This window comes from Lissotriton helveticus, chromosome 10 (genome assembly GCF_964261635.1).
Source record: "Lissotriton helveticus chromosome 10, aLisHel1.1, whole genome shotgun sequence".
Taxonomy (NCBI): domain Eukaryota; kingdom Metazoa; phylum Chordata; class Amphibia; order Caudata; family Salamandridae; genus Lissotriton; species Lissotriton helveticus.
Window position 1 is genome coordinate 7366408 of NC_136071.1, and position 14073 is coordinate 7380480.

Consider the following 14073-nt stretch of genomic DNA (forward strand, 5'->3'; position numbering starts at 1 on the left):
TATTAAACTGATTTTTGGGGGGGGGGCTTCCTTATGAGCCATGGGCTGACTTGGACACCAGCCTTCTAGTTCCTGATCATTTGTTCGCTCTGTTGTACTTATTCGCTCTGTCCTCTCTACCCGTTGCAGGAGGCCTTCTGATCTGCCTGCCCAGGGAACAGGCCGCCCGCTTCTGTGCAGAGATCAAGTCCCCGAAGTATGGCGAGGGCCATCAAGCCTGGATCATCGGCATCGTGGAGAAGGGAAACCGCACTGCGCGCATCATTGACAAGCCTCGCATCATTGAGGTGACGCCCCGGGGTGCGACTGCCAGCACCCATGACACCAACAACACCAGTGCGAGCCCCGATGCCATCGCATGAGTGGACCGGAGTACTGTGGCAGCTCCGCGTGGACCAGAAGAAGGCCTGAAATTCATGATTGGCTCCAGTGCCTTCCACAACATAATATGAGATGGGGAAATCTGTAAACAGCAACCCTTAAAGAGGTTATCTTAAAATGTGGTCAAATCTTATGAATTATATCTTGCGGCCACTGCCTCGAACGCAAGGTGTGAGTTGCGGCTAGAAGGGAAAGTCTTATTATCGGAGACCTAAAGCTGAAGTCTTGCTTCTAAATCTGTGGCTTTGCATGCTCCTGTCTGGATAAACACCACCTGCCCCATGCACCCCGCATTCAGACTGTCCACAAGCCCTTCGATTGCCCAATTTTCTTTATATCTCCCAGAAGTACTGCTGATCGGCACTTCTGGCCTTGGGCTGTGATTGAATTGGAAACTGGTGGCTTTAGCGGGTTCAGGCTCCCTAAAAGTGGGTAGGAGCAGACACGAGGAAGGCTTTGCTTCCAGGTTTGGGGGTTGGTTTGTAATTTTCACAAGTGATCAGCAGCAAGTTATATTTATGAATTGTGTGATTTGTCGGAGAATGATCTTCAATGCAATCATGTGTGTGTATATATAATTTCTTGTAAGAGATTATTTTGCTAAAGTGTAAATATCTTGAGTTCTGCCTCGGTACATGGACTGCGGTTTCCTGCCTCTGGACCGGGCCTGACCTTGCAGCGGAGTCGAGCAGCCTGCTGTGAGGTGAGAGCCGAGTGACGATGACATCGCGGTCTAGGTTCGTCTATCACCAGTGTCCTCGCTGTGTTCATGAAGCCGCTCCCCTCAAACTCTGTGGATGGTAGGGGAGCAGTGGAGTCTCAACGGCGAACGGCTCTGGGGAAGCGGACCTTGCAGTGTAGCAGGGAATCTCAGCAGATCTTCAATAAACATTGCAGTCTCAGTGAACCGTGTGCGCGTGTTTATTGCGATCTACATGTGATTTGCATGTTCATGAGTGTAGCACAACCTGGAGCTCTGCTCCAGCAAGATCCTTGAGTCTTGTCCCATTCTAGTATTTTTTTAATACATCATTTATTATATTAAATATATGATATGCTATATTTGTAAAACAAAATTTAACATTAATGTATATTTTTAACTAGTTAAAATGTATTTACATTATTTCCTATGGGTTTTATTTCAAGTCCCTACCCCCATTATTCTCTATGGGAGGGTACATCACCAGACGTTTGGTGGGCATGTGTAGGGATGGACTTACAACAAACGTTCAGTTTGAGAATACAGAAAAATAGTAAACTTACTCTGAAGAGCAGTTTGTGAATCTTACTCTTCGAAATCCGTTTTCCGGGCACTGGCACGGTGGGCTTTTGTCCTGGAGAGGCCTCGGAATATGCCCTGGTTAGTGTTGGATGACCTTAGGATGGACCTTCAAGCTCTGCCACCTTTGATGTGGTGGGCCATTCTATCTCGCTTCCCATGCCTGGTGGTGGTCAGCCAGCAAGATGTGTGGCTTTTTAGGTCTCGACTATTAATCCCGCAAGGGATAATAGACGAGAGTAGAGAGGGCAAACCAAGGTCTGAAACCAACGGGGATTTCGGACAGTTCGTGTGGTGCACTCGTGCGGAACGCGCGTCCACATCAAAGCCATCAGCCCCCCCCCCCTCCCACAGGCATCTGAAGCTTCCCCAGCGTGCGCTCGGCCTCAGGCATTCACCCCAGCGTGCGCTCGGCCTCACTTCTCCTTTCCCCTAATTACATCCCTGCTGTGAGGCCGTGCTTCAAAGGGATCCGCTCCCCCGCCTTCATAGTTTTCTCTCCCATCGCACCCCCATCTACCACCTTCTTTCCCTCCCCTTCTCGATATCTATTGCTCTTTTCACATTTTGCGCCCCTCTTCTTTGCAATCTTTTTATCTCACTGCCTCCACTTTTCTCCTTCTCGTCTCACTGCCTCCACTTCTTTCTCCTCCTCGCTCCCGTGCATCTCTCTCCTTACACACTTTTGTGCCTCGCAGCGCTCCTCTTTCCTGGGCTCTCTTCCTCTCGCGCTTTTCTTCTCCCCTCCTGCTTTTCTGCTCCCCTCCCCTCTCTCCCGATTTATACACCTCTCTTTTATCTAAACTTTCTGCCCATCTTCCCCCTTGCTCTCACTCCCTCCCCATCCATTCACAGCTCACTCTGCGTCTCTCACCCTCTCCACACGATGTGCCCCTCCCCCGTTCTGCCCCTAACCCTCTCTCCTTAATTTGTCCCTCCTTTCTTCCATCCCTAGCCATCGCTATCCATCCCTGTTCACTCTCATGCTCTCTCCTGGCTCACCACAATCTCTCTCCAGCCCACACCCCCGCTCTTTGGCCTTTATTAGACTGCTTGTGTAAAGAGGCTTTCATGGGATAAAGCTGTCCCCATCTCCCCGGATATGGGATATTCGCATCACTCTGAGAAGGCTACTAGTGGCCTCGAGCGAAAGGAGGCGCTTGCATGTGTCTGCAGGGCGTCAAGGCGCGACCAAGGTCACACGTGCAGCCAAAAACAAGGTTAAACCAGACACCCACGGCGGGCCAAGGTCAGTCCACGACAAACAAGCCTTGATTAAATAAAGCTTTATACATACGCAGAGTAGCTACTCAGTGAGCAGGGTCTTCGGCTCAAAGGGATCCTACTTGTTTATTTGTTATTTATTATATTTTGGGCAAGAATAACACGTAGCTATTACCTAGAAGGTGTGCTGGTGGGTGCACCAGCAACTTTACTGAGCCGAACCCCCCCACTGATTAGCGAGTAAGAAGGGAAGGAAGGGACACCCAGGGAGGTGGGCCTGGCACCACCTCTACCTCCCCCACCAGCAATACAACCACCATCCGAGCCTCTCGCTGTAAACACTAGTACCATAAGTGCATCACTGCCAATTCACCACCCACAAACACTACACTCATCACCACGCTCTCCTACTAAAAACACAGCCAGCCCCACCACCGCAATCCCACCAACGCTACAACACCCAACATGTTCTCCCACTACAAACTCCACGAGCACCACTGTTGCCACCAATGCACCACCACCCTCACCAACTGCAAACCCCATCTGCCCCCCATCACCCACCAGATCTATATCGGACATCCACAAGCGTCAGGCATCCAAAAAGGGTCTGGCATGCACAAGCATCAGTCACCACAACATAACTCGGCGCCACCACAGCACCAATCTGTGCAACCATTCAACAACAACTGGTTCAAATATGTTCTCTCAATGTTTCAAGCTTTATTACAAATGTCACAAAAAGATGTTAATATTTCACTTCTGTTCTTGGATTTTCGTCACCATAAAATACACTGAACATAATCTTTACAAATGTTATTTACAAAAGTTTAAGCTATTGCCATTATAAATTACAATAACTTTTAAGTATTAATTATCTAAAAAAAATTAAAGCCATTGTTATTTGTAATATCAATACATCTAAGTCACGTAAATACAACACATATTGCATTACAAATGCTACAGGTGTCCCATTTGCAAAAGTTAAAACTATTGGCATTGTAAATGACAAAGCTATTATTTTCGCTATTTCCAAAACCAACACATAAATAAAAAAATGTGTAATTTACAATACCAATAGCTCAAACTTTCCTAATGCAAGACTTATTGCTTTGCAAATGCTTGTTTCTCTCCTTTTCCTACTGAGTGTAGAATTCTAGCTCTTCTTTATGGTCGGACTAAATGGAAGTTACCTATTGGGTTCCCCAAGAGACGTCCCTTTCCACTCATTCATAATTTATACATGAACCGTAGCCAGTATTACTAGATCTTTCTGGGTGGAGCCATTGTGTCAGTGAGACGCTTGGTACTTTTCTCGGCTTCGGGAGCTTATCTGCCAGCAACGTGTACGAAGAGATCACTGAACTCCAGCAGCTCAACTCAAAAACTGTTAATGCTGAGGTGGGGATTGTAGGCCTGGATATTTTCGCACCCCCTCCCTTTTTTTTTCTCCAGATACTAAAATTAATTTGCCCATAGTCTGTCCAAAAATTATTATATATAGAATGTGCATTAAATCTTAAAACTGTATTGGGTTAAAAAAATAAAACTTTTCAGTAACAAAATCAATACCTGGAAAAAACACTACTCCCTTAATGGGTTTAAAAAAAAAAAAACACGCTTTAGCCACACCCATATACCTTCCATCTGCCTGCAAAGTCTGAGCTTATTGTGCAGTACTTAAACATTTTTTTTAGTTGTATTAAACCCAACATCAAAAAATGAGAAACAGGATCCTACTCCCTGTTGCAGCACAGTGCCCAGGACAAAAAACAATCATACAGCCTCTAATCCTCCACACTGAATCTAGGATCAACCCCCCCACCCTTACGGGGTGGACCTAAAAAAAAATAAGGATTTCAATTTGGATGAGAACTGCTTCAGAGGGAGGCTGGTACTGATCTACCAGGACAAGCCCAACGAGCCCCTGACCTTTGGATTCAGGCCGTGACTCCGACTGCTTGACACCTTCTAATGTAAGAAAGCCTTCGGAGAAGGATGCCGTGCCTGTATACCCATTGAGGCTGGCTTGACCAAGAGTCTCGACAAGTTCTTCAAGTTGATATAAGCTTCAAAGCAGACGCCAAGGCCAGTTCTGAGAAATAGTCTTGACTGAGACGGTCGAGTGAACCACAAACCATGAAGCTACTGAGGGTGTCTGATTTTGGCCTCTAGAATATTCATCCACACATCCACAGGGAAGATACTTCCTCAGGAGGACACCCACATACCACATCGAACGAAGAGGAAATACTGGAAGACTTGCTGTTCTAGCTGATCCACCAAAAAGTGTAGTAGCGAAGCCGCCAATCCCCTCCATAATCCTCTCATTCCCCCGCCTTGGCTGAGACCACAAACCTCCCTGCCTCATAAGGACTCCCTTGGTCTGAGGGGACAGATTGCTGAACCATAACTACAGTCCTACCCATCTAGGGATGATCCTCTGCAGAATCCTGTGGACCCACAGGTCTTTGCTGCCCTAAAGCCCTAGTCTGGTAGGTAAGGCATTCTCCGAACCCCCGGGTGATGACGGGGCATACACCACTGTCACCCAAACCGTGGCACACACCACAAAGTTAGGCTTCATGTTTTTGAGATGAAAGATGACTTTTGGATGGAGACGCACTCAAGGACTGACGGGCCTGTTCAGTACCTGCCAATTCTCCAGAGTATGACATACAGTACTGAAACCAAGGGCCCAGTCCAGGAGTTTTATCGCCATGAGGGTTGAAAAGAATCTGTCTGCTTTATACAACACTACGTACATCCAGCAACATCACCCACAAGACTCCTTAGTGGTGCACTCAGGCAGAAAAGACCCGGCACGCAGGCAACTGGTGAGGCACCTTGTAGGAAGCTGGCTCTGTGCACCGTATTACTACCAAGGGGTGCACCATATACAGAGTCCAGGGGTTCCCCAAAAGGGTACAGGTCTCAATGTAAAACCCAAAGTGCTCTATTAGTGGTAATGTGGGCGAGCAGCCTTGGGCCTAACACAGAGGAGTGTAAGACCTTTATTGCACAACAATGATCAATAATGGAGACACAACTCAAAAAGAAGATCCACAGCAACTTTAGAAAATTATACTTTGGATTTTATTTTAAGACCAAGATCTTCGCAATAAGGTAAGTATGTTTTTAATAAAAAATACTTTGAACTGTTATGAAAATAGTCTGTCGTTTTAAATTTTTAAAAAATGTTATACTTTGGGTTATAACATTTTTGCGGTTAATCAGGTATCTATGCATCTTACAGTTCCAGTCTTCAGGACCAAAAGTTAGCAGTGGGCAAGGAGTAGATCAGTACACGCACTGCACCGCCAGCGGCACAGGGGCAGCCGGGTGCAGACGTCAAACTCTTGAGTTTGGCCCACTGCGTTTCAATGGAGACTTGGGATCCTAGGAGCCACGCTGCTTGCAGGTCAGCGGAATGGTTGAAGGGGCCAAGCTTTTGAGTGTTTGGACCAGCACAGGGGGAGAGACACAAAGAAGCACCAAACATACACCAACAGGGGCAGCAGGCTTCAAATACAGTGTTGGGCAACCAATGGAATCATATAGAGTTTCTTCTTTTTGGAAACAGGCATCGAACGGGAGGGTCCAGAGAGGGCGACAACACAGGCAAGTTGTGGGGCACCACTGGTTGAGCTCACCAATGCCAGGGGGATGTGGGTGCAGGATTGCCTTTAGACATCAGAAATCTGGGCGGGGGGGGGGGGGGAGGAGGAGAGATTTGGAGTCCTGGTCATTGGGATGACTTCACTGGGCAGTTGGGCCACTTGGACGTCGGGTGCAGAGTGGGCACAAGTGGCGTATCCACTGGGATCTGGAGAGTTGGTTGGTTTCTTCTGGAGACGCCCGGTGTCCACAGGAGAATGAAGTCTTTGTTGAAGGCTGCAGTCCTCCCCGGGGTCTGGGGCCAAGACAATCATCTTGAGTCTTCCCTACAGGGTTGTCTTCTTTCTTCATAGGTTGTCACAGATCTACTTTCTAGGTCTGGGAGAGCCACCTAAATACTACGTTTAGGAGGTGTGTTAGGGGAGTATTAGGTAGGGCCAATGGGCTCCTTACCTGGGGGTGACTACACTATCTATATTCCACGCTTCTGTGGGAGCGCGCATAGACCCAGCCCTGATTGGAGGGGGTCTCCACTTAATGATGGGGACTGAAAGATATACTTCACCTTACCTCTCCCACTTTAGGGGTGAAGTTGGCAGAGGTGGACAGACCTATTTGCTTAATGTTTTCCACCCAAAGTAGGGGTGTAAACAGGGAGCTGCCATCTGCTAGCAGCAAAGGCTGGACTCGCATTAGAAAGGTGGCAGGCCTTTGAAGCTCCCCTCTTCGAGCACTGGCCCATCCTGGGGGGGGGAGGTGACACCTTTGCCATGGATGTGCATGGTTTCTAGTCCCAGAGAGCAGGGCCTCTCCACCCAGGGGTCGAAGAGCATGTCTGTTGGTGGCTGGCTGGCTGCCTACAGCCAGTCAAAGACCACACCAGGGATGGCAGGTTTTCAGGGGGCACCTCTGAGGTGCCCTCTGTGTACATTGTACAATAAATCCCACACTGGCATCAGTTTGGATCTACTGAGAGGTGTAGTTTGGTACCAAACACTCCTGTGTTCAGTGAAGCAGTCAGGTGCCGCAGAACTCGAGTTTCTAGCCCATGTACTCTCTACGGCTTCACTGGCACTTACAATATTAGGAAATGGACTCCAATATTGTAGGGGAGGGGCATATCTGCTCATGGCAGACATGCCCTCACCTGTGGTATAGTGCACCCCGCATTTAAGTTGCGAGGCCTGTTAAAAGGGGTGACTTACCTATCCTTCAGGCAGTGCTGCTGGCATGGCACCCAGGCGGGGTGACGTTGACTTTGTCATTTCCTTCCTCACAGGGGCGTGCAAGCTGCAAGGGCAGTGGACTGGTCCCAGTGAGGTGGAACCCAGGGGACCCTCTTCAGCTCCCAGGTACTCGGAGTACCATTTACGAGGGACTTGGAGGGGGTAGAAGTACCAATTGTGGGTAGGTTTTATGGAAGGAGCACTGGCACAGGGCACCTCATTGGCAGGGACCCTGTGCACTACAATTGAAACCACATCAACGCCAGGCAAAAAGTGGGGCACTAACCATGCAAAAGAGGCACTTTCACACACCCCTCCTACTGACCAGGAGAGCAAGAAGATTGACTCTGACAAGCAGCGAGTGTCTTGGGGGCAGCCACCTTGGAGAGAATCACCAACTCAGGCTGTCTACTCTAAATGCGATCTTGCACTGAGAAGTTGGGTCAGGCAACTCTCAGAAGGTACAGTAACTCTCACGTGAATAAATCATGTTTCCTGGACTCTCCTGACATTGCCTCTTGGAAGTAAAGGCCAGCAGCCTCCTGCAACACCGCGCATGGCCTAGGGTGTCTGAGTTCAAGCTGGAGGGGCTTCAGTACCTCGTTCGTGTCTCATTCGATGGAGAGCAGCAGTTTGGCCCTTAAGTGAATAGTATCCGAGACAAAATCAACGAAGAGTCAAAGACGGCTATGTGCGCTCTGTAGGCGCAAACGCCCAAGTCTACTTTTTTTTGTTGCTGCTGCAAGTAGCAGTTGAGTGTGGGAGCCAAGACTTCAACCTCTGTCCAGAGACGGGGGTACCATCAACGCCAGTCGTTTTCAAGTTGGCCATCCATCCATATCCTACTGCAATGGTGGCTACCACAGAAATGGTAGTGGCGACTCCAGCAAAGGTGCCCATCTCCAAAGAGTGATTTGTAAATCATCCCCACTTACCTGGCAGGAAGGAGAATGAGGTTGTTCTGCTCTGATGGACAGTGGGTCCTTTGAGTGGCACAGCAGGAAAACTGCCTGGAGTCCGACCAAACCTACCGCCTCATCACGCAACGGATCAAGACCCCAAAGCCTATTGCAGGAGGAAGTGCGCCGGCGCATCACCACTACCTGTGCTTTGTGGTAAGTGGACGTCACAATCACTTCAAAGTTCACCCAATTGGAGTTCCAACAGCCCTAAGAGTATTCACCAAGTGCTTGGCGATGGTGGCACACTTACATTGCAACGCCATTTGTGTATTTCCACACTGCGTCAATGGCTGAACAAGCTCGTCAGCCATGTCGGGTGCAGACTTGACATGCACCACCTCTGTTGAGATGCACTCTTCATATGCAAGTTATCCAGGCCTCCCTGCTGGTACAGTTCAGAATGCGCACATTAAGGTGGCCCACATAGTGTACTATCTAGCGGACCCTGTTACATCACCCCAGTGACTGTTCACATGGACCATGTGTGGTTCCAGCGGTCTTCTATATTTTGAGCACCCTCGCTGTGGCACTAGCGTCTCTTCGGTGCTCGTTCTTCAGAATCTGCGGTCTACTGACCTGCACCAGGTCCGTATTCATGGATATTTTCCTTCAAGCCCTCTCTCCGTGCGCTGGTATAGTTTGGGCTGCCTCGTGCCAATGCAGGCACCCTTACACCATAGTGTTCAATTTGCGGTCAGGGTAGCTTTTGTGCAGGAAGGGACACCTCCCTGCATGAAAACTATCCTTAGATGCAGCACACATGCGAAGAGGAAGTAATGAGGAGAAATAAAGCTATTTCTGCTGATGGCTCGAACCTCTGGCAGGCACGTTTGGATGAAAACCCATTTGTAATTATCTTTCCAAATATGGGTTTGCGTCAAAATCCATGGGTGGACGAATAGGCGTCCCGTGCACCCCCTGTAGATTGCCTAGTAACGCAATGTGCTGTGTTACTTTTTCTTTCAAATCCATGCGATTATTTGCGTAGCTTTGTAAATACCAAAAACGATTTCACACTGGGGCTACGTCAAAAAAGTGAGAGGAACCGGACGTTTTTGTAAATGTGGGCTTTGATTCCTCAAATTTGGGGTAATTCTAGCGCCAACATGCTTCCTGATCTACACACACACAGGAGTATCATGGTTGTCTTTGATCTCACCCGCCTTGCAGTGTACTAGAGTCGGGGCATACAAAGTGCGCAACTTTAGATTTGTTTCACAATGCTTCAGAAATGGGGGACAACTTTTTCTCTCTAAGTTGCATCCCTGCTTCTGCAGAGATTAGAACTTGCCACCCAGGGGAGATAGGGGGGGGGGGGGGGAGTCCTTGCTTCTGTTGTGATACACTGAGACTCGCAGAGATGGCTGCGTTCCAGTTTTAATAACATCCCTGTTCTACGAAGGAAATTAAAAGCTAACCTCTTGGATGCTCATGACAGCTCCCGGCCGTCATGAGTTACGGTGGGCGTATGCTGATGACGGCCAGGAGCTGTCATGACCACGCCCGCGATTGGAATGTTCAGCACTGCGGCGGAATTCGCGCCGCAGTGATGAGGTTAAGAACCCCTAATCAAGGAGTCATTCATCCCACCCTGACCACTGCTACCAATCGAGGGGCATATTAACAACAGCCAGCGATAATCATTGCTGGCCGTGCTTAGCAATAATTAGATTATCGCAGGCTATCTCTGCTTTCTTTTTATTGCCTTGGTAGTGTGTAATTAACAACGCGTTACTCCAGGGCGATAAAAATTCCATAGATAGCGAGGTTATCTCCCTTTAGCCGGGAATATCGCTGGTTTTCCAGCGATGTTCCCTGCAAAAGGGCGATAACCTTGCTGATACGACCCACAGGGTCGTATCGGCACAATCCACCCAGTATGTTAGGGGTGGCTAAGTCAAGAATTTAGTAGACGTTAGTTTTTGGAGAAAATAGCAGTTTTCTCCCAAAACTAACGTCTGCTAAAATGCAAGCGCAGCCTTGCTGATAACGCGAAGCCACGCTATTGATGTCCTGACATGTAGTGTATGTCAGGAACGCCCACTTTGCATCTCATTAGAGATGCCAGGGTAGGGGTAGTGCAAAAGGGTGTTGACATGCATGTTAGCACCCTCTTGCTGATAGGGCGATGGTTTTATCCCCGATGTTCTGGCTTTTAAAGCCAAAAAAGCAGAGATAAAGCCCTTTATGATATACCCCCTGCTCTTCAAGCTCTGATGGTGAATCTACAATATTCTTGATGTTGGTCTTTTTCAGTTCTGCAAAAACTGCTGCCCGTGGTGTGTGTTGGTACCCCCCATCTCCAACCACTGACCCTTGCAAACTGTGACTGGAGATGAGCTGCTCTTTAAGTTGCCACCGGTCCATTCTTACTTGCACGGGTCTTCGCATCTTGTTGAGTAGTTCTTCAAACATGCTGCGTCTCCTGTGGCCGCCTCTTCCCTGGGGTTGTCTGAGAAAGGCATAATTGGTCTCCAAAAGTCCTCTCTGGCTGGCTCCTTTGGGCCCCAGACATCCCTCAAGATGGTGCCATTGACTTACGATGTTCCTTTTCTGCAGAGTTCATTGCAGAGCACCCTCTGTGCCAAAACAGGCTTGTAGGGCATTAAACCCGATGTGCAGCTAAATGACTCCCAAGTGTTATTACAAAAGCGTTTTGCTTGCTTCGGACAACCCAGCTCTGGTACAGTTCTTTCTGCCTGCCATCTCAAAATATATATATAGGCACACAGTTAACGGTCGGAACATGTTGACTTTAGCAGTGGTAGGGGGGAAGCCTTGAGATTCCAAATTTTCTCCTTAAGGCATTTCCCATCCCTTTCTTACTTTTTAATCCTGATAGGGGTACCAAGGAAAGTGGAATAAATATACGTGTTTGGTTGGCACCCCTAATCAGTTTTAAGCACTTCCCTTGAACTGCACTTTTTGGTCGCACTTATAGTTTTGGTCACTGGGTGTTTGCACGACTTTCACCGCAATTTATGTTATGCGTTGTCCTATGTTGAATCTTTCTGGTTGTACGTCTTGTTAAGTGGAATTTATTATTTTTTTCCCCCTCCCTCATGCTCCGCCCTGAGTGTGGCTACACCAGGGCGTATTGTAAGCAGGCCCAATGATGAAGCATGTCACGTACTTCGGTATGTGAGTGAGGGCAGTTTTGCCAAACAGAGCAATTTGCCTGCTTGGGATATTTATGTTTTTGTGTTTTGCTTGTGTGGCCTACTCTATACACCCCCTTTTGTGTGTGTACATCTCAAAATATAACTCAGATGAGAAGCATGTTGAGCATTTGATCTACGCAGTCACACACTCCATAAGGAAATCCAATACCAACTTAGAAAGGTAACATAATTTATATTAATTTTGACATCAAGACCAGGTAAGTACTTTTCAAGTTGTCGATTTTCAGAAACACAGAAAATGCAGCGGTCAGATTTGAGGCATGAGCCTGGAACGTGGTAATGTTATCCTATGGAAGAAACATACACTGCATAGGGGTACTAGCAATCGAATGACAGGGTTGATCTTCAGGACTTAACCCCTTCGCTGCGGGGATTATTTACCTGCTGTGCTGGGGGGTGGGGGGGGCGCGCACAGCGCCCGCATGCTCATGACGAGGTCAGCTCGTCACAGGTGCATTGGCTCCCGTGGAACGTTCAGCACAGGAGGGGAATTCTCCCTTCACCTGAGCGTTCCACGACAAGCTGAGCTCGTCATGAGCATGGGAGGGGTTAAGGTAAGTAGGGGCCAAGGTCCTTGAAAACATCAGCAGTTTCGGTTTACCTGCCCTGGTGCGTCTGGGGGCAATGGTACTGGTCGCAAGGGTAACCGTGAACACTACCGTTGAAATCAATGAAAACACTAACGAAAAAGGCTGCAGGTGAGGACAGGAGAACCAGTCCAGCAGAACCCAAAGGCTGGTGTCTGCTCTTGATGGTCTCTGGGGCAAGGGGGCGCTGTCGCTAGGCTCAGACTCAGGCCGTGGAGCTCGGGTGCAGAGGCGTTTTGTCCAACAGATCTCTTACGTTGGAGGTGATCACTTTTTAGATCGTCTGGGAGATGGGGACAGCTGGCCCACTCTCAAAGATGGCCTCTATGATGCGGACGTCCCACATTGGAAGGTCTGTCTTGGTGTCTGGGCTGGACAATTGACAAGTCTTGGCTGCTGCAAGCGCTCCGGTACCCCGGGTATTGGTGCAGGGTGGCTTGTGGGGTTCTGGCATCTCTAACCTTGGTGGGGAGACGGCTGTGACCTGCTGGAGCACAGGCACCTCCTCCAGGGACGCTGCTTTCTCAGTGGACCTGGGAGTCAGCAGAGCGGTGTACCAGGTCGATGCGGCCGGAGGCTGCAGGGGAGTGGGTCCTTCACTTCAAGAGAGATTCTGGCTGGTTGGCGCAGTGCTGGCAGCCCTCCAAGGCTCTGGAAGGATGCACGTAGGAAGCTGGCTCTGCACACTATACCTCTTTTTGGTATAGTATAAACAGAGTCCAGTGGGTCCCCAAAGGTATGGCAGCGGTTAAAGTAGATAATACTTCACTCTCAATGTAGTGGTGGCTGGGCTGAGCAGCTAGGCTTATCAGTGTAGTGTGAATGCTTTTGGTGTACATACTCGTACAAGGCAGAAACACACATGAAAGAGACTCCGGGCCAATGTTTCTAGAAAAATATTACTTTTGTTACTTTTACTTCTTGAAACCAAGTTTGAATCCATTACAAGTTGACTTTTGTGCGATGCTTTCAACAGATTTCGTATAGTATCAGTCAATACGTTGCATGTGCACAAAATGCTTTTCAATACAGAAAGATATACTTTGTATTTTAGGATCACACTTTGTACAGTCCAGGGAGAGAGAGCAATGCAATCTATGGGGAAACGACAGGTGAGTGACTTATAGGTAAGTACGGGTCTCAAAGTTCAGTCTCCAGGAGTTTGAGTCAACACTGGGCCAAGGTCTGACCACAAGTAGGTACTGCCCCACCAGCAGCACTGCGGCGGCCTGGTGCAGAGGTTACTGGGCCCTGTGTTATCCTATGGAAGCTGGGGGCACCTCGAAGAGGCACCAGTTACAGGTACGTACCTGCGCTTCAGGACACAGGCCCTGGGGGGTTAAGATCAGCACTGGAGGGGCCACCAAAGAGCACTGAGACTACATCACCAGTGGCGCAAGGGCTGCCGGGTGCAGTGAGAAGAAGGCATCGGGCCCCGTTGAAATAAATGGAAATCATCAGATGAGAAAAACGGCTGCAGTCTTCGTTCCGGAGGTCGGCAGAGGGAATCCCATAGCTGGAGAGATAAGTTGGACAGTGGGGGGGATGCCAGGACTCAGTCAGGGCCAGGAGGCTGCACGTGCAGGGGTGTATTTCGATGTCTGGTTCTCTCACCAG

At 48.8% G+C, this 14073-nt stretch overlaps 1 protein-coding gene across 1 annotated transcript in view; it reads left to right on the top strand.

Moving 5' to 3' along the window:
- LOC144785737 (selenide, water dikinase 2-like) overlaps positions 1-1288 on the top strand; it is a 33850-nt gene extending 32562 nt beyond the window's left edge. The window contains exon 8 of the mRNA XM_078664526.1: positions 130-1288. Coding sequence (XP_078520652.1) covers positions 130-362 — 233 coding nt within the window. The 3' untranslated portion in view covers positions 363-1288. The remainder of the gene's footprint in view (positions 1-129) is intronic.
- The last annotated feature ends 12785 nt before the right edge of the window (positions 1289-14073 follow it).